The 24739-nt window shown below is 40.3% G+C and overlaps 1 protein-coding gene across 2 annotated transcripts in view; it reads left to right on the top strand.

The window, feature by feature from the left end:
- Nucleotides 1–24739, top strand: part of sfl (N-deacetylase and N-sulfotransferase sfl) — a 183941-nt gene that overhangs the window by 129752 nt on the left and 29450 nt on the right. For both annotated transcript variants that reach the window (XM_066730427.1, XM_066730426.1), the window contains one exon: nucleotides 2022–3582. In XM_066730427.1, coding sequence (XP_066586524.1) covers nucleotides 3410–3582 — 173 coding nt within the window. In that variant the 5' untranslated portion in view covers nucleotides 2022–3409. The remainder of the gene's footprint in view (nucleotides 1–2021; nucleotides 3583–24739) is intronic.

Below are 24739 nucleotides of genomic sequence, written 5' to 3'. Positions count from 1 at the left end.
ATGGGATTATTTAATTAACTAAGAAAGGCGCTTCTGCAATAATCAGTTAACCGAGCTAAACTCTCTTTCTTTGTTTCAACAGAAAAGAAACAAATGCCGTATTAAATTCAATTTTTGGTTGGTTATTCTGATAATCAATTCAAATGAAACAATTTTCTAAAGTAGGCAATTGTCAAAGAATACAAGTCTACACTCCACTCGATTAACAATCGGTAGCATTCTGATTAATAGCTTATTATGCTATATTTACATATATAATTATCGGTGAAATTCATCAAATTGACTAATTGATCGAAATTTCCCCTCTGTAGTCTACCGATAGATAAACCGATATTGCAAGATGCCGTAAGGACGAGAGAGGGAAAATGTAAAAAGCAGAAAGGATTGTTGAAGGGGATGAAGAAAGATGATTGTACGAAGTGCATTTGCCAGATTAGAACGCCATTCGGGTGGACATCGAAAAGCTTGTAAATATGCCTGCGGCAGGACGAATCCAGTCTACTTGGGAACAAGTGGAAGAAAACTGGAATCCAATCGAAATTGCTGCTCACTTTGAGACAAACGTTCTGTTTCCCCTGGAAAACGATCCAACCTTTCCAAGAGTTTCACAAAAACAGATCAATTTCCTTCAACTCTCCAGCATTTATTCTACCTACAATTAAATCGATCTACTATATCCATTTGCTTTCCCTCATCCGTGTGTATTCGGTTTCAAATTAAATTAACAAACGATTTTCTTCGCACATCCATGGAACGGTTATATTCCAACAAAATCGAACCCAGCCCACAACGACCCGAAACATTCGCACTGACGCGACCTCTTCAATATTGACATACGTATCTAGTGGCGGCGGAAAGCGAAGGGTTTAATTTTTAAATTGATATTGGTACAATTGCACAGGAAGCTTTTCAAAGAGATTGATAAAGATTCAAGGTTTCGATAAGTGTCGTCGTGTGTGGGTAGAAAAGTTATCGGATTTCAGCGTGGATTCCGGGAGGGGGGGTAGTTAGTGGGAAAGTGAAATGTGGTGGGGCGACTGAGAGACGAATGAGTGACGAGAGAAGGGGTGGAATTTAATTACACAAGAGCGACGAGGCTACCCCGTTAATAGGGGGCCTGCCATCGAACTTCGATAATACCTTCGTTCGCGTTTCCACCTATTCTCGTCACTATTCGCCTCCTTTCACCTTCGAATCCGTTTCATTCAAACCATCACAATTTACCCTACCTATTTACGAGCATTGTTTTATCAATACTCCCGAACATCATTCAACAACCCCTCCAATAGACGTAGATATTTATACCCTTCCGCCATTTCCTTTCTTATAAATTACTCCACTTCCGCTTCAACCGATACATCAAAATATCCGCAAGCACGCAGTACAGCCACCAATTTCGATTTTAGCTTCTCGAGAGAAAAAATTCTCGCGTAATGCTGCTGGGTATTCGTGAAAACTGGAAAGGGCTCTCCGGATACGTTTAAGACTTGATTAATGGGCTCCTTGAGTTTCTTGTGGGCGTTGGATGGAAAAAAGGAGCTTACGCAAAGGAGTGCGAGGCAAGCTCGATTAATTGGAGTTGTTGCACGTTGTAATCGCCCGGTTGTTGTTTAATCGCGACGAACGGGGCTGCCGGCTTGATTACCGTGGAGGTATTAGCCCGTCAGTGAAACCATCAATTATGGCGACTTCGGGTGTCGGCTGGACGGCATTAGGAAAATTCATTGCCGGCTAGCTGCTCACTGGCTAATTGCCCACGCGGACAAATTGATTAATTGATGAATTAATGAATAACGACCCAGTACCCCCACTCAGCCCCGCTCCTTGTATTACTTAAACCTGAAGAAACTGTTCCAATGCACGTAAACGTTTCTAGAAAAATATGCAACGCAGCGCATGCTGATCCAAATTGAATTTAACAAGGAGCTATAAAAATATATGTTGAAATTATCGCAGTAATTAATTATGTATGTATATCGCGATGGAAAGAGAGATTTTATGGTCTTTTTTTATTGTTTCAGGTGCGCAGGTTGCAGGTGGAGAAAAGAGGTCGAGGATCGATCGGGCTGAGCGCGAGAAAAGTGTGCGGAGAGGTAGGGAGGGGCTGAAAAAGGATCGAGTCCGAAATCGCTTGGCTGGTGGAGAAACGGCGTGGCTCTGCATCGTCCCTAATTGACAGGGAGAAAGGGAAGCAGCCGAGGGGAAATTTACGAGTGAGCCTTGCTTGCTTCCTTGCTAGCTTCCTTGCTTACTTGCACGGCAACGCTAACAAATGGTTCGTCCGTGAAACTGGCTAAAACGACACCGGAAGTAGGCCGAGTTCGCCCGGATATCCCCAGGATACGCCAGGAACACGTCCCGAGGGACTGCGACGACCTACTCCGCAATATCCAGCGCTACTTTTTCTTCATTAACAACATTCATCCTGCGCCACGCAAATCGATTCCAGAAACTGCTGCTACTGCAATTTCATATTTCCAAATTCGAGAAATTTTCCAACCAACTATCCAACCTAACTCGTCAAACTTATCCGAGGGTTCAACTTCCCATCGCTCTAGTTGATTCGATTCTCAATCAGAGCTACTGCCTGGCGGTCAAAGGTCAATTTTAATGGGAAGCGAGCATCAACCGACCATTATTCAATTATATCCTTAACCACAATTTATCCTCGTCAAGTCGAATTAAGACTACAATCGGAATAATTGCATCGACCGTTCGTCCCTTCGAATCTGTGAAAACAGCAGTCTTTTTTCAAGAACCCTTAGAAAACATATCATCTTTGGTAGAACAAGAGCTACGGTTGATATAGAAAAGAAAACAGAATTATGAGGATTCGTAAGATATTTTTAGCGAGAACTTGATGAGCGGGCTAAAGAGAGAAATGAGTCATTGAGAGGACTAAGAGATTGATTATTTTCGTGGTGGAAGGATATTCCAGCATGGTCAAGTAGATTGGACGAAGCGGGGTGAAGGAGAGAGGTGGATGGAGAAAGAATCGAGAGTGGTAGAGGGAAAAGAAAGGGGGTAGATGAGGGAAGGGAGTGCAGGGGGGAGAATGAGCTAGTAGTATAAATCGACGATAGTCGGACGAAGGAGGATAAAGCTCTCTTGTGATTTGGATGTTGGAGGTGACTCCAAGGTCACGTTGGAGGGTAGCCGATCGCGCCAAGTGGCGTCCATGGCGTCGGAAAGATCGAGTGGCGCGGGAAGTCGGCACGAGGAAGTGACGGGTTACCACTTCCGGTGGCGAGAAAACGGAAGTAGCAGCGATATGATCGCGAACTGAGCGAGGAGGATTTGTGCGATTCTTTCTTTTGTTTCTTTTGGTTGGACGCACGTGCGCTTGCGCGTGCCGGGGGACCGCCACTCAGTCCGATCCGGGCGGAAGTGATCCTTGCCGGATGCGAGGATGGTACTGAAGATCTCCGCTAGCGAGGCTGCCGTTCCCTTCCTGGGCGCCGTCGGGCCACGCTGCATCGTCAAGCAGGCGACGGTCAAAAGATGCGTCGCCGCTCTGCTACTCGTATCCGTCGCTAGCATCTTCTACTATACCCACTACGTCATCAGCAGCCCCTTGTCCAGGTAAGGTCAAATCTTTTTTTAATCTATATTATATATATATATACACACACACATACTGTATATTTAGAGGAAGAAGAAGCTTGAGTCGAATTTCTCGATTAGAAATATAATTGGATATCTTATATATTGGGAGGGAAATGATCGAGGGCAAGTCGGTGATCGATTAGAAAATGTCTAGTGTCTGATTATCCTGGCTGAGGATTGACCTCGTATCGGGTCTCTCGGCGGAGTCCGAGTTATTCGTCTTCTCTCTAATTAACCGTGGATCTAGCCTAACCTATGTGGACCATTAATCGAAGACCGGGAATAGGAAAATTGAAATTGGACGGTTACATTACGGAATTATATACCATACGTATATATATGTATATAGATACATAATATGTATATGCTGCCTATCATGGATGCGCGTCCCTTGCAACACATTCCGCAACATGAATCTGCGATTGCATGTACGTGTATGTGTATACATTTATCCGTGGGCTTACGTATAAGCGTATATCCCGATTTAAATTGGGTCGTCGACTCGACCAACGCCACCTGCCAATTTGTCCACTCCGCAAACTCCTCGTTTATGCGGATTCATCCACCGATATATATACCTGTACTATAGACATACTATATCAAACTACCCTCCTTAAATCTAGACCCAAATGAGAGTTTCAAATCTAAATAAGCCGACATTATTTTCATATTTGCTTCTATAATCAGAATACTCGATTTTCGATAAGAAATATATATAATTTGATTTTTTGTTGAATCGTTAGATTGAGATAATCAACCATTATTAAATCGTAGCATTGTTCGAAACAATGATTATAAATTGCGAATTGGACTCAATCGATCGATTAATGCCGGAACTGAAATTTGTCTAATGACTTTTCCAATAAAATACTTCAACCGAGTGTATAGTATAGGGTAAGCGGAGGTGCGAAAATAGTCCAACTAAATGATTTTTCGCTAGTTTCGAGATTGTCCCTGCGTGGCACAGCCTCATTAACCAGTAATGACCCTTTGTCCATTTATCCTTGGAGAGATAAAATTCAGCTAAGCGATGCTAAATGATACAATGACAAATAACTCGACATGGAAATGAAATTCCGTATCATCGTCCGAGTTACTGGATGATCGTGCGTTTACTGGCAAACCTGTACACAGCTATTATTATTTTCCCGAATGCCTTTTTGCTCCAGGTAAAATTGCTGGATCTGCAAGCTGATTTCCAAATAAGCAATTTACTTGCAAATGAGAGAGAAAGAGAGAGAGAGAGAGAGAGGAGGGAGAGATAACTATCCATTTGCGTTTACGAATCAGTTATGTACTATCTCTCACGTATGAAAATTAGCGCACGCCTGAAATGGTCAAAACAAATCGTAGCCTTCGACCTACATGTAATTTAATTACGCAAACTTTTTCCACCTACGAACAGATTTTTGACTAAAACCCAACCATTCATTTCACCCATATATCCATTGAAATATTTTTTCATTACTGCACAATGCACTTCCGTGATTCATTATTTTACCGCAAATATGCATAATCGTTTTTGTACGTAAATTGCTTTTATTGATTTATGTAATCAATTCGTTCTTTATTTTGGGCCAAATAATACCATTTCTCTTTGTAGATGTAAGGCTTACTATACGGTTTATAAATACAGAAATTTAATTAATATTGGTTACTGAGAAAAAAATCCTTTTATTCAAATAAATCTTTATTCGAATAGACACAATTAAATAAGTCATTTATGGTTTTATTAAATAATTTGTTTAATTAAATAAATATTGTTCGAATCAAATGAGTTTTGATCCATTTCATTAAATTTCATTATAATATTAATTAAATATTTCGTTGTTAAAGCCCAAATAAAGATTTATTCGAATTAAAAGTTTCGTTTTTCTCATAATATATATATATATATATATACACATATTTTGTATCACTTGAAATTTAAAAGAATAATAGGAAGGTTTCGAAAAAAAGGTTGTTAAATATTGTCGATATACCTATATACTGTTACTATGGGAAAATTGAAAAAGTTGCTTGTTTGTTGTCGCTTATTTTGGATCATTCACAGTTAACGCCTATTCGCCAATCTCTGCTTTTACCTCATACGGATTACGTACGCTTTTCGAACTATCTGCATGGCTAATGGAATATGGGATTTCGAAAATTGTTTAAAATCGATGTGGAAAAACCACTTCGAGGATTATATTTCATAATTTTCTTATATAAGCTCTCATTGAAATTGGTATATTACTTTTTCGTTTAGAAAACAAAGTTGTAATGAAATGATTCCTGTAAAAATTATAATTAAAGATGTAGCATTTTACGAGGCTAATAAGAGATAAGTTAGTTAATGTTGGCAAATGAAGTTAGTGGATTTGCTGTCATTGGAGGCAAAACGCGAGCGGATGTTTGTCGCTCGTCCAATCAACGCCAATTCACTTCCTGCTGCGAACCTTAACATAGCCTACAGTCTCCTCAACTTGCCTAAACTGGTTCACTCTATACAGCAAACCTCCCTCTCGTCTCTTTTACTGATCCTATATACCTTTGAAAATGCGGCAGACAAAGGTCATAAATTTTTATTTAATTCCTCTCTGAATTTTCTTTTCAAAAATTTAAACTGAAATAATCTTCACACTTAAGTTTCATGTTTGTGTGAAACAGTCTTAGTATTTTTGATTCATACCTTTATCGAATATGAGAAGCTCAAAACTTTTTTCCACGCAATAAATATTTCAGTTTTGTGGATAAAGGTACATAAAAATATTATGGTTGAGAAACATAAAGGAGAGCGTTGGAAAAATATTCACGTACCTATCAAAAGTGTAAAATTCAAGAGCGAAAGATTGGTGGGAGCCGAATTTTTATTTGCAGCATTTTTATAATTCATAATTCATGGTCGAACGGCGCCGTGCAAATCTGAATTAGCCATAAAACTTACATCGCAACCAGAAAAATCGCAGCTGCAACGAAAAAAAGGCCAGAAGAAATTTATCATCGTGTTAAACCGCTGGAAATGCACGTTATTTTTATCAGCTCTCCAATTCTTTTTTTCACTGCAAAGCTGCTGACGAGAATTAAAAACACACTTGCGATATTACATAGCTGCAGACCTTAAAAAAGAGAGGAATCAAATACGAGTAATGTATTTATATTCCTTTCGGTAATGTTTAGAGCAACTTGTACAATTTATTGGTCCAGTTCGGGTACGAAAATGGAAAGGAGATTCTGCTGATATACGTGAGATAATCTTGTTCTTCTAATCCGAGATGACCAGACGAACCATTTGTTATTTACATGAGAAATAGATAATCAGTTCTTCTGATCGAGCAATCCAATTTCGAAGATCGAAGGGGACGCTTCAAAGGGTTGGGAAGTTGTGTTAGTGGACGAGCGATTCTCCATGCTAATTCGATCGATCGTATTACGATTTGCCTAAAGCAGAAAAGGGGAATCGAATCGGGGCCAACGAGGTTAGACCAAACTTACTTAGCCTATTGAATCCCTCAGGTATTCGCGCGGCTATTTTCCAACTGAGGTGCAAATTCGTCGTCAGGACTTTCTCAAAAGATTTCGGATAGAAAATTTCTTCTTTTTTCACTGAATAAAAAAAAACATAATAAAAGCATTCGTAAAAATTCATCAAATATAATATTATTTTACAATTTCTACTCAAAAGTCCTTTAATTTAAATTAAAACAAATTTTGAAATAATACAGTTTATTATTTCATAAAAATGAGTATTAAATAATCACCGAAAGTATGCATTTCCACTGATCATATATAGTAATAAAGGCAAAAAGAAATAACGTAGCGTGCATGCATCACGAATGGAATGTGATTGGAATTTATTGATTTTAGTAAGCGCTAAGCCAAGTTCATCCTGGAAGCTGAGAGAAATTATTTGTAAGATTTTTATTGAAATACTGAAGTAATGAACGAATAAGATTTATAAAATTTAATTTGAAAATGGCATTGGAGGTTCGAAGATACAGGTACGAGTGATTTGAGGGTCGACGAACCGCGCCCAGCGTCTGGTGACGCTTTTCACCAATTTCCGTATTTTCCTTGTGCAAACGTTGCTCACTTTATATACATACAGGCCTTTTGCAACAAATATGTGGACCCAGTGAAATTTGCTCCCGTTCAAATTACACATTGTTCCCATGCATCATTACACGACCAGCTGATACATTCGATTTTGCAAATCTACATATAAAGCCTGATTTTCTATTATACAAAAGCATAATTATCCTGTTTTTAATTATTTCAAAGACGAGCTTTTACGATAATATAGTTTGTCATTAAGCTTACAGAAGGTTACTCGTGCAAGCCTTATTACAAATTAATTAGGCAAATGGAGCGTGGTTTCGTGTATTAGTGCAATAGATCCAAACTAAAATAAACAGTAGCGGCGAGATGGGGTTAACTGCGCGATGACAAATGAATGCTATTAACAAAAGTGGACAAATTTAGATAATGAATTATCTTGTAACACGATACATATGAATGTTTCGAAATTCATGAGCGTTAATTTGATTATCTTGGGAGGGGGAGAAAGTGAGATAGAAAAGAAATGGGATTCTGACAAGAAGACTCGTCGAGGATTGAGATCCTTGAAAGGTGAAAATAAATTATTCATGCAGCCGATCCTACAGTGGGCTTGTATTAATTTTTAACAATCGCTCCATTAAGCTAATATGACGTCGGCAAACTTTCAACCAAGAATCGTGAAGAAGCTTGTAGTTTCAACTCAGCAAAGCAGCTGGCTTAATAAATGGAAAATTTCCAAGAAATTGCGAGAAGAAAAAGGACAAAGGATTTGACTGATTAGCTTGAAAAACGATTATAATAAATTGAATTTTCATTTTTAATACGGTGAAATTAATCTCAAACGTAACACTCGAATTTAAATTGAATGGGGTGTGGGACGGGACTTGATGTAAATTGGGTTAACGAAGAAATAAGAAAATAGGAATAATGAGTTTATTGGGTAAAAAGGAGGAAAATAATGGAGAGCGAGTCAGTGAAAAAATAATTTGCAGTTTGCACGAAGCCCGGGGCGCCACGGTCGATTATGCCGGAGGATAAGGCGCGTACGCGGCTCGCGCGAACAAAAAGCAACTAAGTCGATTCATTAGAAACCGCCTGGAGTGTCATTTGCAATGAAAGTTTCAAGGAATTTCTAGAAATTGTTCCTTCGTAAAGTAATTCGTTGTAACTATACAGTTATCGCATTGGTCTCGTTTATTCGCCCATAAAAAGATCTATATATTAGATTTTATGCGTTAATTAATTAAGAAATAAATTCATATAACATATTCTCTATCCAAACTTATTCCATATTGTGAAAACTTTCCAGAATCGAATTGTATTCAGTGATTTGGAAATTTGGTACTACGTTTTTTTCTTCCCTCACTTTTCTTATCGCGTTATTGATCGTTATTAATTAATAGGATATAGCGTTCTGTGATTAATTTATTACGATTGGAGTACTTATTGGTGCCTGGTCCAGTTTTAGTGGATTAATATATTTGCATTGATGAACGTTGGTCGAGCTCCATCCTTCACTGGACGAGGCTCGTATAAATCATCGTGAATTTTCCGGCGACTGCTATTTATGGTCGTTTCGAGCACATGTACGGATTTCGAAATATATATTGCATTTCTGCGGTGCGACTAGCTTGCAGTGCCACCGACTAGGGGTTCAACCGGTACGAAAGGGTGGATAGGGGGGGATCAACGAAATTTCAGCCCTGCGACTGCAAATAACAAGCCACATTCCATTCGAATTTTTCTTAGCGTTCTCCAGCAAATTTCTTGGATATTCCCCGATTAAAAATCTAACGAGTTCCAGATGCAGCAAATTTTATACCATATATTATTTTATTATCGACCCCTTTCACATTCTTTTCTCAAAAAAACTTCTCAAATAAGAAAGCAAAAGAGTTGGATGTTGATATAAAAATTATAGGCTGTCGACCAAACCGCAAAATTCTTTATAAAAGTGAATTTAGTACATGCCGGTTAGTTGTGATGGGTTTAAAAGACATCAGCCCCAGTACAGTATTAGATTTTAAATTCAATCCAGGATTGGTTGGTAATGCAACGTTAACACGCAGGGCTCATTGATCCCAATGCAAATAACGCCTGGCCATCCAGAAATCATTCCCGCGGTGCATGCTTGAAATATAATTTTCTCCAGCCCTATCCTCCCGTTCCCCTCCACCCCTTATTCAGCCCTCTATCACCCTTTTCCCGCAGGCACAGGAATGTAAATGGTGGCGTTGCTAGGAAAATTTGCTATCCTGCTCCTCATCGTATTTCAACGTTATTTAATCCCACCCTGTTTATCGTGGTCCAAATATCCCGATTTATTGTTCCATTAACGCCCCTCGCTATTTACAATTTCATCGATATACATGTCACTACTAATCCATTTCCATTAATTGTTATATTAAATCCATTATTAGCCAATCACCCTATCCCACCTTATTGTGTACATATACAGTTTTGTTTCCCCCAAGCTGCTTATCATTCAATCTGTAGTCTCAATTTAATGTACTCAACTTCCTTTCGTTCCCTGTGCTATTACGCATGTATACACACATTTCCCTCTCTCCCTCACCCTTATCACACTATTTTCACGCCATTTTCCCAACCACTCGCACGCAATACCACTCTTCTTACGACAAATCAATTTTCCCTCTTACCTTACGCGAGAGAACTTCTGTTCGAAACTTTTTCTACGTTTAATTTGTTTCTCGCGCTGTAATCTCACTTGCCATCCTAAGTTTTTGCACTTTTTATTAGCCCATCCCTCTCTCTCTTTCTCTTATTACTCTCTAGCTTCCTTTCTCTTCCAAACCACTTTATTCCGGCATTATAATTCAGTGTGTTTCGCTGCTGCTTTTTTGCTCATTTGAAAAACTGTGTTTTCCCGTTGACTTGCCGTAGTAGCAAGGAATACGGGATAGAACGAAACTGAAAGAGAAAACGTAATCATCGTGTTTTACCGGACGCTGGCACCGGAAAATGCAAGAGTCAAACAATGCGGATCATCTTTCAGGCTTGGCGGACGCAAAGGGATGGCAGAGATGCAACTGCCCTTTGCATTTCAGGCAACCAAAGTAGGATATTGCGACAGTTTACATTTATCTCTTGTTCCTCCATGAAAAGCCTCTGCACAACCTCCCCTCTTTCTCCATTCTTCTTTTTTCACTCGACTAACGCGTTTGTTTAACTTTTCACCATCGACGAGCCACCACCATTATTACTCTTATGTATATATATATATATATATAGCTACAGCTTTTTTGCTAAAATTGCGTTTGTCAGTATTAAAGTGATTAAAGAGCCCAGCAGGAGGAAATAAATTTGAGATGATCACAGATGGAAAAAAGGGTGTAATGCTCTGCTTTTGCATCAGGTGTCCAGCCAGAAATTGCTGTATATATATATATATATATATATAGAATGTGGATGAGCGTGTCGGCTAACCGTGGAAATTCATTGAAAGCCGACTCAAATGCATCCTTGGATGTCGGAAGCTCTTGTTCCACGACATGGCTCAAAGGCCGAGGGTGTCCGACATTAGCCGACACACGTTCTATACCAGAATGATTGTCATTTGATACTATCAGCGAGCTCTGCGAGCCTAATGGCAGCTTCCGGCCTCACTGGCACGCTGCATCCGATCGTACGTCCAATCAAGCGTATCGAGAGCCACGAATCTCCTGCCACGTGCCGAATGTCGAATTAACCCCTATCCACCTTCACTGGTCGGGCCACACACTTCCAACGAATAGTTGGCGAAACCTCAGGACCGGGAGATATCTACTACCAAACTTTACGTTAATTCTATCCTGAAAATCACGATGCTCCAATCTGATCAAATATGTATGCATAACGATCATGTTATTTGTAGCTTGCTGATTGAACCGTTTAGCGCTCTCTCTCTCTCTCTCTAGAAAAACTGGAGAAAATCAGTTGAATCGGGGTACAAATAATTTGTACGATTGATCGATTCGTAAAGTCGATGGATGGGGGCGATGAGATTAATTTGCGTTAACCGGTTAATTAGACAAATAATTAAAGCTACAAATGGCAAAACCCAATGTGTGTGTGTGTGTGATTTAGCTAATCCGTCTATAATCAAACTGATTGAATTTGTCAAGCTTTGGATAAAATTACACTTATCCTTTTTCTTCGATCGAACGATCGCAAATGGGATTTATAAACGAATGGGAAACGGAACAGGAATATTTGGGTGGTTTTAGTGGTTGTGAGGATATGATTGAAGAGGAGGGGGTAGAAATTAATTAATAGAGACTTGAAAGAGGTGGATAATTAGTATGCAAGTTTGTGGGCTGTTAGCATTATCCTGTTGCTCGCGGGCTGCGTGAGAAGCTCGCCTAATTCCGGTGATTCCCAACTGGTAATGCCACGGCAACTCGTAATTCCCATCGATTCCAGTGTAAATATACCCGAGGCATGTATATGGCCTGCAGGATTTCCGTTATACGCCGGGGATATACAGCTTCGTGTGTGCGTAACACGAAACGTTGCCGAAACGACGTCAAAGGGTTGGGGACTTGGGGCTGAGGGGAGGGGGTGGGTGCAACAAAAGGGGTTCGGCGATCGTGCCACGGCGTTTCGAAAGGCTTGCCAAGGGGATAAAGAGGAACGAAAGTGGAGGGGGGGGGGGGGGGGGTGTGTGGAGGCACGAGCGCATTTGACCGATGTAGTCGAGAATGGAGAGGGTAGGTACCGGACACGGGATAGATAAACCCTGTGGAAGAATTGATAGCGTCAGTCAGGAAGGGAATGCTTCGAACTGGAGATACGTGTCCATTAAAGCTGCTAAAAAGCTGCGTGTAATCCTCTGTAATCACCAACAGCTCGACTCTGCTCTCTCTCTCTCTTTCCCCCTAACCTTCCCTCCTTCCCTCTCCAGCTTATCAGAAATTCTCGAATAATATTGCGTACTCCCATAACCCCCTCACCCAACCCAACCACTACATCCACTATAGGTTTTGTCCTCCAACATACTCCTATTTGTCATATCTGCCTCACGCTGCGATTCTGTGGGTATCTTTAAAAAAAAAACAGCGGAATAATAATTGCCTGTCATATTTCTTCGAAACAAAACGATTTTCGTGCAAAATATCTAAATGGAATTCCTGGATGACTCTACATCGACTGGAGTTTCCACTTCAAAAGCAAGATTTTTCATGTAATTTTTGGTACGTCATTCTTGTACCGCAGGGTATAAGTAAGAAATATGTTTGTTAAAAAAGTGAATTAACTCTATTATACTATTTCTCCCTCCCCCTTTTCTATCTTCTCTTTAGCTAGGAGCTTAGTTTGGAATTGGAGAGTCGGGGAATTAGGATAATTCGCTCGTAAGTCTTGATATGTCGGAAACAGAGAGTAGATGCGAGAGTTAAGATTTGTGTGCTGGCTGTCAGTTAGCTCCGGTTTTGTTTAAAGTACGCAATACCAAACGGACAGCCGTATATACCAACTGGTTAACAAAGCCAGAAACTTGACAGTCTAATATCCTTTTCGCGTAGCAGAACGGAGGGGCGATGCATCAAAATGCAATTCACGTGTGCCTGTCTACTCGTTAGTGGATTATGCTTACTTGGCTACTCTACTTTCCATTCTGGATATGCACATACCTCGTGCTTTCCACAATATCAACTTTGCCACCTACCTACACTTTCCTGAAGCGAACAATTATTCGAGAATTTTTATTTCCCCGCACTCTGCAGCTCACTTTACTCATAACTTTATTTGCAAATTATTCATTCTTGTCGTAAATAGCTTCTTCCCATTCCTTTTCCTCCACTCTTCCATTCTTTTATTTCATTTCTCTCAATATTTTCGCCTCTACTCTATACCATGTATCTCTCCGAAACAATAATACACAATCCGATGATTAATTATTTCGTCGATCATAACGCACAGTAATGACAGCAATCATTCTTCAATTATCGCAATATCATCCATCTCGTTCATTCCCAATTTCAATAAAACCCCTCGCAATTTCTCCAGTGCTATACTGCACGGAGCCTAAATTTGGCGAAAATCATATTTCACAATCTTGTTTCGTTATGACTGAAGTGGCTATGCATCAAAGTGTAATTCCTTACGTGCGTGTGTGTACGTGTTGGTGTTTACTACTAGATTATGCTTACTTGCTACATGACTTGGCGCGGTAGATGGCTCGCTATACGTTATAGTCCCCATAGATATATAATGTGGTCTTGTACGGTTATATATAACGAAGATCCTCCCCCTCCCCCCTCCACTTGGGGCTTCTAAACAGGACTTTATACGAAGGCGTCTGACACGCGCGGATGGAGAATAACAGCACCATCCCCTAAACTTTATGCAACGCGTGTCATTTAATTCCAGCAAATCCTTCTAAACAGCCACCTTCCGCCATAGTCTTCTTCCTCTCATGCAAAAATTACACATTTTAGCCTCATACATTTTCAAACTCTAATCCTGTTGAAACTCATGTGGCAATAATTAATAATTTTGCTTCAATTATCATCGGTAAACACTATTAATATTTACCGTGTAACGCGAACCTTGCAAAAAGTGAGCTACAGTGTTCGATCATGATGGTTGTTAATCAGCATTTGCGCAAAACGTCGTAAAGCAGCACGGAGCACTTGAAATTGTAATATAGAAGCTGTTGTGTAACGTGGCCGTATTTAATGTTGTATTGTAACGTATCCTCGAGCATCGTGCAAGGTTTGACTGTCAAAACCATTTGTACAGTGTGTACATTGTAGCTTGCAGTGTCAAAACTTGCACGTAGCTACGTTCAACGTCCAGCGTGTGCGTTTGTTTTACAATGCACGCAGGATACGTTTACATACTGCGTACGTTTCACACATACTGCTTTATTGTATGCCGTACGATGTGTACGTGCGCAAACCACTACGCCAAAGCAACACACGAGCAGGCGTAAGTGTTTGTACGAGGACTGGAACGCTGAATGCAAACCTGTATACGCATCATGTATCAAATTTCAAATGTTGCTCGATATCCGTGTTTATATGTATTCGCAAGTGTGCGTGCAAAATTTCGTATTCAAACGCGTTTACATCAATATTGCAAGCAAGCTTGCTTGTAGGTTTTGTACAGGTATACGGTATAAGGTTTCGTATTGTTCGCGTGTATAAGCTTTGTAAATTAACAAAGATTTAAGCTATAACAGGTTATGTGCCATCAGAATCTGTTCTCGTCAAGTTTCTTCGTACGTGTGCATCGAAGAGTACAGAAACGTGCACGTAAGTGTATATTATATTTATACTGTACATAGATAAACGTCTGTAGAAGGTTTGTTGCTGTCTTCGGGTTTTCCAAGCCTGTCGTATCGCAGCCAGCTGGTAGCTAGACACTAATCACGCGTTTAATCACGTCATGGCTCTAAATTAACTTGGGGACGAAACTAACGTAAGCTAAACCCGCCTTCGCCACGCGAAGCCTTCAGCCCCTCCCCCGCCAAACGTCCTCTTCACTCTCTTATCCGATCAACCGACGTTCCTTACTCTCGAGAAATATTAGCACAACCCACCCAAGAATTACCCTGGAAATCCCTTCGTCTCGTCAAAACCCCTTCAGATTTTCTGTTTGATCAATTAATCCTCTCGCTACTCCGAGAATCCCTCATCAATCTACCAATTTATCCCATTGGAACCCGAGACAAATATTTTCTACCTCCACTTGCAATAAATTTCTATCCATTTTCTCGCGACGCTCATTTTCCACCAAGCGTTTTCGGTCCTACAAGTCACTCTTCATTGATGATGTTTGCTAATTTGCCAATGAATAGTGCCTATTCAACCAACTAGAATAATTAAGCGCGTCTGTAAGACTAATTCCTATACTGTACGCTCCATGCTACTTCCATTTACACGGTGTTTGTTAAATATCATTCGCTGTAACCAAAAGCATGATTATTAATAGTCAATTAATATTTGGCAAAGAGGTAAACAGAACCTTTATGGAACGGAGACGGAACGTATACATATATATAGCATCGCAGGGGTTCAAGCTTAATTTACACGTTTCACGTTATACGACAGCGTATGCATCCTAGACTCTGCATTCAACTTAGGACAAGTTACGTTACTTTTACGGCGCTTCATGTTATTCGAATATAACGCGTAATTATTCTACATGTCCGAACTCCCATGTACATCAACTATAATATACATGACGAGCGGCGTTTCATGACGCTATTCACGGCCTTCACTTCCAACCCCCATCCGCCGCTTGTTCAGACAACATATCCCAAAATAATTCAGATATTTGGTTGCGTCCCTCGCGAAAACCTCTAATTGCAACAAACCCACGATCCATTAGCTTGTTTACCCACTGAATTAATTATCCCGTAAGCAACTCTCGTCGAGTCTCCACTCTCTTTTTGCCTCATTAAAGTATACTCAGTCGGTTTATCAGGTTTCGACGTTATTTCCTGCTCTTTAAGCATTCCTTTTTTAGCATATCAAATTCTCTGCTATTACCTACCAGTTAACGTTATTGGGAAATTCTAGATTTATTCCTAAGTTTTTAAGACGTGCGTCGTTCATTATTTATGATTTTGATTAGATCGATTATAGGATTTGGTTGAAATCGAAGAGTTTTTTTGGGAGGCTTTTCTTAAACGTGTCCCTTTCTGTACTTATTTCAAGACAAATCGCCTGGTGCGATTCATCAAGGGCCGGGCAGTTTTTCTCGCCGCTAAAGGCCAGAGCTGGCTGCTCGTTTCGCGATCCATCACGATGCCCGGTGAAAAGCCACTCGCCTCTCGATGGCCATGAAAAAAAATATAAATCTCACCATGCTCCAAACGTCTCTGATTATTCCGGATTAGAGAGGCAGATAAATCGTATGGTTAAATCTTGATTAGACGTTAGGAAAGAGGCTCTCGTTAATCAAATGGAGTATCGGATAGCAATTAAAAATATCAAGGTATTAATAATAAGGGATGAGTCGAATGGACGATAAACCGTAGAAGCGTTAAAGCACGTAGATAATAGAAGACAAGGCAGTTACATTCCAGATTAGTCGTTATTATCACCCACTGTACTTAGCTGGCACATAAAATTTTGATAACGACAGTTTATGCTTGGCGTTCAGCTTATGTAAATAGCGGGATCGTCCCTATTATCGATACTGCTCCTGCCTAAATATCTCATAAATCCTCGTGAAATCCCTGTATTATACATTTTACAATTTCGTCGTTGACAAAAAATTGATACATCGATCGAGATTTCTCCTTTTGCATAAAAGTAATAAATGTTACAATAACATTACAGAATTTGTATCGTTGGCACAGCTTTTTACGGAGCAGGCCGTAAATTATTTGGACAATTTGTTGAGAGATGCGAAGGATTTTTGCTATATTATTCTTTATCATTGGTACCATATGTACGAAAGCAAATCTTTTGATTTTCAATTTGCGATATCTCCTCCGGTATCGCATTGGTTCGTTGGTAGGTTGACGCAATCCAGTTTTTGTCGCTAAGGCAACGGCTTGGGATCCTTTGCCATCCGCGATCCATCACGCCTCGTCTGCGGCAAAAAGTCGCTCGGATTTCAAAGGAAACTACCTACCAGCTATCTTACTCATCCTTCCCATCGTTTCTCACTCCCTCGCACACTTTTCCAATTATACTCGTCGCTGTCTAAGTAAATCTCAAAACACCACTCTGACCGAGCACGATTTTTTATCGCAACTTGTTTCTTATTCGAAAGATTCGAGATTCGCTATATACAACTGCTACCCGAAATGGATGAACATTCTGGATAAACGTTTTCAGAAAACCTTGTGTATTTTCTAAGTTTGTGCAACTGAATTGTGAAATTTCGAAGATATTCAGCATGGAGTTGTTTTGAATTGATTGGGAAGGAGGTGGGGGTGAGTAAAGCTCGAAGGGGGAGGCTGCAAATAAAAGTGTAGACGATTCGAGTCAATAATTGGAATCCTAAACAAAAGGGGTGCGATCGACGAAGCATGATGAAGCTTTGGGATTGTTGGTGGGAAAAAGGACGAGGGTTAGGAGGGGGTCAGAGGCGTGGAAGGGGCAGAGAAAGGGGTAGGAGGAAATAAATGCAACTCGCGTGTATGGCTCGCAGACATCACGTAGGTGAGTGAGCTGCGTGTGTCTAAGGGTGAGCCACTCGAGCACAAAGAATTATTGGCTTCCATTCCGTTCTCGGTTACCTACGGCATCTGTCCAACCGACCTTTTCCTTCCTGAGCCAACGCGTTTCACGTCCAGCCACTGTATATCAACTGCGCGCGATATCGTTACCTGCTCTTTTATCCAACAATCCTCTTCCAAACCTGCAATCCCATCACCCGCGTTTTACCAACACCTTTCACTCTTTATCATGACTACATGTGCACCTCCCTCAGCGCACCACCATCCATCCCTTTTCGATTTCTCGCCCTGCTGATCAGTTTTTGTTGCTTGAAAACCAACCAAACTTTTCATTCCACTCAAAAAGAATTTCTCAATTCACTAGAAACCTCCGGGTATTTTTATATATATTTTTGGATATTTATAAAATAGTTTCAAGTGGAATTTCCTTTCTCGAAGAATAAACGTATAAGGGTTTCTTTTATTAAAAAGGACGCAGTACCTTATTATGCATTATTCGTTGTGCTAAGATTGACATTGGAATGCTGGGAATTCGTGTCTAGGAGAGATCAAGGCAAGCATGAAATGTCCCTAGGGAAACATTATTGACGCGAAATTAGGGAGGTCAGGACGTATACCAAAGTCGCAAGTGCGCAATTAATACGTCGTCAAAGCAAAGCCTCGTCATTGAAGCAGAAGCTATTCTCAGATATACAGGTCTCTTCCATGAAACTCAAATAGACGATTCCAATTCAGTGATTTAGTTGACACACGTCATAAGTCCATGGTCTTTCCACTAAATTTATCGTATTATAATGTTTTATGTTCCAATTGATTTTATTTGATTGGAGAGATTTATTGTAGTTTGTTCAGCTTGTGGAATTTATTTCCCTTGGTAGAAAAACTTGGAAGAATTGGAGAAAAATAGTATTGGCCGGCTATTTGTGGAATTCATCGAAAGCTTGCCACCTCGTTTGATGAAATTATTTACTGGCACAAGGGAAAATGCGTTTAAAACTTGGCGTACTGGAATCAAAGCGACCGTTAAAACGGATGTAACCGTTTCCATGACAGTTTGACGCGATTTTAATTGCAAACGCCCACTGCCTTGTTCCCCTTTCGCAAAATTACACCATTATGCTAATTTTCCCAATTTGCGACGAAAAATTGTATCCTGTAATTAATTGCTGCCTGTTTTCATTAATAATCTGTATTAAAACATTTCGAATTGTACGAGGATAACATTTTCCAACAAATAATAAAATACGCCCTGTGATATTCAAGCATTTTTGATGAAGCAATCCAACGCGACATACCAACGCACCAATATACTAAACTAACAGCACAAAAGGAATCGTAAATGTGACGAATTAACTGAATATCTAACTGATCATTGTATTATTCGACAAAACGGCGTTTTCAAGGTAGAAGTCACATCGATTTTTGCGCACCGCTTAATTCTGTAGTTAATACCGGAGACACTTTCAGTGTGCTGGATATCGACGTTAAGCTTCTTTCCACCATCTCGTTAACGGATTAGCGTCACGACAGATTATACCTGACCAGTCTTTCTTCATTCCTACAGAAATTCCACGAGCTATCATTTTTTCTTTTGCAAAAATTGCATGAATTCACTTTGAGAAATTCCAGGCATTCTTCGATTATAACGAAAGAAAATTGCTAAGACTTTATTTGGATATAATTGTATATGTTCGTGTTTATTTTTATTCCAACGCGAATGTAAACTGGTGATCCTATCGGGTGAGGCGAAGGTGGTGGAGGAAGAGGAGGAGGAGGGGGGGGGGATTCGTCGCAATGCCGTAAGGCCTCTCCCATTAGCCCTCGCCTATTATCCGCCCTTCTTGGTCAACAACCACCCCCAGCGACTTTGCAGATACAAATGTACAGCTGCACGAGGGAATAAGTGGCCCCGCAGGGAGGAAAGATGGCGCTAACAAACGCCGGAGCCGAGCGCTTCCTACTCTCACTCAGAAATAAACCAGGCTAATTTTAAATTTAGATGCGCTCGATTCTCACATTATTCTCCGCCGTGTCGTGGGGAAAATTAAAAACAGCTCCGTAAATCCCTTTGCTATATACTACTAGAGAAATACAAATAATCGCAGAAGTAGCAAAGAAATGGAGAGACTTCTTGATGCTGAGATATCTAACCTGCTACGAGAAATTGTGGTACAAATGATTGCGTGCTATTTCTCAAATGGAAAACAAACTCATGCAAGAGAAAATCTTGGAAAGAGAATTATTGGTGGATATTTTGAGGATGGTAGTTGCAAGAAAGCGAGATCGAAAAACGATTGGAGAGTTCTCGCTGGGAATAAGACATCGGGAGGGGGAAGAGGAAGAAGACGACGACGACGACGACGACGGAAATTCACGAAGAAGACTGAAGAGCGCACAGAACCATTACACGCTGCCAAAGGGATTCCAAGCCGAAGTAATTTTTGTGCCGAAATCAGTTTCGGCGGACGTTCGTAAATTGCCGGAAGCCACTCTCCAACCCCTCCTAGTTGAACTGTGCAAGGGACTGGAAGGGGCTGGTAACGCTGAACGTTGACTTCTGCTTTCCGCATTCTTCCTTTTTCCACTCATCCCCCCACCCCACCCCTTATATACTTTTTCCAACTCTTTTTCTCACTTTTCGTAGACAAACCTGTTTTCGTGTCTTTGACTTTCACCTCTCCCCACCCTCTCGTGTCATTTCGTTTGTTCCACACGGGGCGATCGTTGAGTATTCTCCATTCCTATGATCGCAAATGAAACTGTACAAACAGCTTCGATATGCGAAATGGAACAATTGCTGAAAATGAAATTTTTTTCTAAATTCTTATTGTTATCGATATTTCTTAAAGTTTTATACTTGTCAATATGTGTAATGTGCGATCGTAAAATTTTCCTTCTCGAGGACACTCGGGAGGGAAAAAATTCTGATACAGTCGGAGAAGATCGTTGAAGGATAAAATTTTCTTCGAGCTTTTAGAAGAAACGAGGAAAATTGGAAGGACGAAAAGTATGAAGTGTGTTAGGATGGGAGGACGATATTGATAAAGGGGTGGAGGTTGAAGCACGCGTGGCTAGCAAATAGAGCGGGAGAATTGATTTATTGGCTTCGGAGGCTGAATCGAGTGGAATTGCATTCGATTAGATAAGACAGGAGCCCTTCGCGTGAAAGCCTCCATTCTGCGAGCAACCATTATCCTTTAAATTTCCTCCTATATCTGAGAATTACAGCCGTGCCTTCAGGACTTGACTCTTATCTAACAAAACTATAACGACAAAACTCTATGCCGAGTTCCTACACTTTTACTGCTAATTTACAGTAACTGATGAGTGATACAAAAAAATATTCTTATCACAACAAACTATTAAACTTTAAAAATTATCACTTCACTAGTATATTTTGAGGAAAATAATTCCTGCGGCTAACCGTAAAGCTTTAGAGAGAAAGTTTGGAAAAAATTCTGGAATTTTCAGATTTCCAATTCGCGTCTTTTATGCGAAGCTTAAAGTTTTGGTCCTGCTGGGGAGAAGTTTGAAAAGGAGTTTTGTCGTTTAAAAGTTGTCGAACTTGGCGTACAAGATTCACGCATAGAAATAAACGTCGGTCATCCTAGGTAGCGTGCCTATAAAGAGAGCCAGTGCTAAGAAGTAGTAGGAGATAAGGAAGTGCAGTATCAGCCACATTGAGCCAACTTGAACTTACGCTTCAAAACGTGCGTGCCTTTCAGCAATACGGCATATTTCCTTATCGCCGGTGTCCCACTTTTTCCTCGATGCGCTCGATACGTAGATACGAAGTATTACTAATCACAATACAACGATTATATTTTCTCAATCTATTTTTTTTTCTCGAAAAATTCGTGTTCTTTCACGTCTTATCCTGTTTTATTTATTCTGAATTTTCTATCGATATTATATATGCACCTATATACGACTTCATAGGCCCAATCTGTTTCACTAAATTCTCTCTCTCTCTCTCACTCTTACCTCCTAGCTTTGATACGGACTATGTAATTCTATTATTCCTCTCTTGTTTCTTCATAATTTCATTTTAAGATGCACGCGTGAGACACAAAATTAACGTTTTTTCTCACAGCTTCTGGAGATAGAATTTATTGGTTAAATAGAGAAGAGAGAACAGAATATGGAGGAGAGAAGGAGGCGGTGGAGTACATTGCAGGCAGGCATAAATTTTTCAGTGTACTAAAGCGAGCCGCGAATATGCTCGTTGTCAACAAGAGAGTGCATTACGGCGTTATGTAAATTATGAAGAATGGGACACTTTGGTCAAGTGTCCCGTGTGTATCCAACAATTAGAGCCTTCGCTGGTACACGAACACACGGAATGTCGACTTTTCCTCCAGCAAAAATAAACACTCACCTCTCTAGTAGCAATAAAAATTTGAGAAAAACCCACTGTTTGTCGCGAATTCTCGGGCGTTTGATTTATTCGATATGAAAATGGCGCGTACACGTGTAGCTTACACATAAAGAAGATTTGGTACAACTCTCGGTTGGGATTTGGTTAGTATTGGATCAATATTTCAGAAGAGGCCATTAAAATTCATTCGATAAAGGGGCTGTTGACTTTTTCCATTTTTATTTTCTCGGAATTATGCAGAAGCGAGGTACACGCTCGCCTCGTGTTTTATTGCTGCGCGGCTCGCGTGTCTCGCTAACATTTTTAGCTTCGATATTCCATTTCGTGCGCTCGCTTGACCTGCGTGCGGGAATCATTGGCGAAAAATAAAAATCGAAAGGTGCCGCTAATAACGGTGGAGAACAGAGCGAGGACAGCGTATAGGAAATATAGTTGCTAGCTGAAGCGGTTCTGCCGCGCGACCATCTACCAACTATACCTGTATGTAGTATATATTTGCAATCCGCCTCTCACCTAACGAATACTTTTGTTACTCGACTTTCGTTTAACCAAAGAAAAGCGTCCTGCAAAATTTTCCCTATCCAGCGTCGAATTATCACCGCCGTTGCTATGACGATAATTATAATGTTACCACCTCTCTCTCTCTCTCTCTCTCTCTCTCTCTCGCGCGCGCGCGCACTCATTCGCGCTCATTCCCGCGGAAAAACGGAAAAAGAAAAACAATTTGGATTTGAATAAATATTTGAAAAAGTCGACGTACATTCGAGAAAGGAAAGTAAATTGCAGTAAATTGTTCGCGTTGCTATGTAAGGTACAATGTTATTCTTAGCAAGTGCCATTTTGATAAGTGATAAAAATGGAAGAGTGGTGGATTAAGGGGGCTCTACGTCGAATTCCGCGCGGTCCCATTCATCAAGGGAATAATCGAGGAGGTCTTGGATGCTGGTGGAGACTCGTGGAATCTCGCAATTGCTGCAGCAGCAGCTCAAGTATATCGGGAGAGGAAAGGGGAGGACGTGCTCGTATTACGTCGATTAAAACGTTCCGCGCTCAAAGTAGTGATTACGATTTATTAGCGAGTCTCGTGCTACTCCGGATAGTCGTGTGCTTTGCGACTAATGAGAAAATATGGGACGACGTTCTGAAATAAGTAAAAAGCTCTTCTACTCTTCTAACATAATTAAACATTTTTTCATTCCCCAAATCCTCCTCTCTCCTCGAAAACCCTCTGACGCTTCTCAGCCTAACTCACCGCACTTATCCTCAAAATGGCTAATTAAAACTTCAACCCTTAAAATTTCTCTTTCTAGCTCATAACTAAACTGAAATATCTGAAAAAATCCTATGCTTCTTAGAAAGCGCTCGTCGCAAAGGTTTTTCAGATCAAAGATTTGATATTGAAGGATATCCAAGTATTAATGAGAGCTGGTTTCGTCGAGTAGCTTGAAATATCTCATTAGTGGCACAATAGCTTGAAGGTAGTGACACGCTGGCAGCTAGGGCCGGGAAGGCCTGACAGAAAAGGCTGAACAATTTTGTTCCATGCTGAAGCTTCTATAATTTTGCTCTACATTCACTCTCTTTCTCATAGCCCTCCTTTATTTAGCAAGATCGAGCTTTATAAAGCGCATAAACGCACCATTATCAATGGAATTCAGCGTCGAAGAATCTCTTTAAGAATTAACGATATGGCATTCGCCAATCCATTGTCACTGAAGCTAAAAAGAAAATGTTAAGGTAATTATCGTGATGATATGAACGTAATTCGATTACTCGCACAAAAAACACAAGTATAGTTCGATATCTGCGACCCTGAACTAACACAAAACCTATACCTGATGCTTTCGTCTCTGCTTTTTCCCCCTTTTTTCTTACAATCTCCCATATTTATTCTATTTTTCTATTTCCTTTCCTTCAAAGCCTTTACAACGTTTTCAATGAAAGCAAAAATAGCATCGAATGGCTTGAATGTAATACATGAAAAATATTTTATTTCAAGTTTAAGTGGAAAGTGAAAAATCTAAAAAATTCTCTACCCTGAAATAAACTGGCAGATGGGAATTTAAATTTGAGCAAGATCGTTTTGTTTCGTAAGAAATTGTTTGCCCTTGTGGTCACGTGATAGGTTGAGCGTTCCGACGACTCGACCTAAAGCGACGAAAGCGCATAGTAAACAGTACAGCAATTGCAACTGAGCAATTCCGAATTCCTGTAAGTACAATAGAGCGAACGAGCGTATCCTGTGAACGTACACTAAGTAAGATTGCATCGTGTTAATAGCAGTCTGCTCCTTCATTGTTTTACCTTCGGATTCTCATATATTGTCCAATCAACAAATTCATTCAAAGCGTTAGCACTTATACGCCCTACACTCTTTCTAAGGAAAAGAAATTATATGCTTTTCCGAGAAAGCAATTTTAAACTCTATGGTCGCATGGAATCTCCAGTTTCTTTGTACTGAGAATGAAATGGAAACAACCGAGTGATCGAGTTCATTTCCGGCGGTAACCAAACCTAGTTGTTGACACGTGTTCCATACAAAATGCACTGGAGTTTTTGCAATTAAAACAAATTCCGGA

The sequence above is a fragment of the Prorops nasuta genome, unplaced genomic scaffold (assembly GCF_024137725.1).
Source record: "Prorops nasuta isolate Cenicafe-Biocafe unplaced genomic scaffold, Cenicafe_Pnas_1.2 PNAS00008, whole genome shotgun sequence".
Taxonomy (NCBI): domain Eukaryota; kingdom Metazoa; phylum Arthropoda; class Insecta; order Hymenoptera; family Bethylidae; genus Prorops; species Prorops nasuta.
The sequence above is the reverse complement of the archived record's forward strand: the minus strand, read 5'-3'. Positions and strand labels throughout refer to the sequence as shown.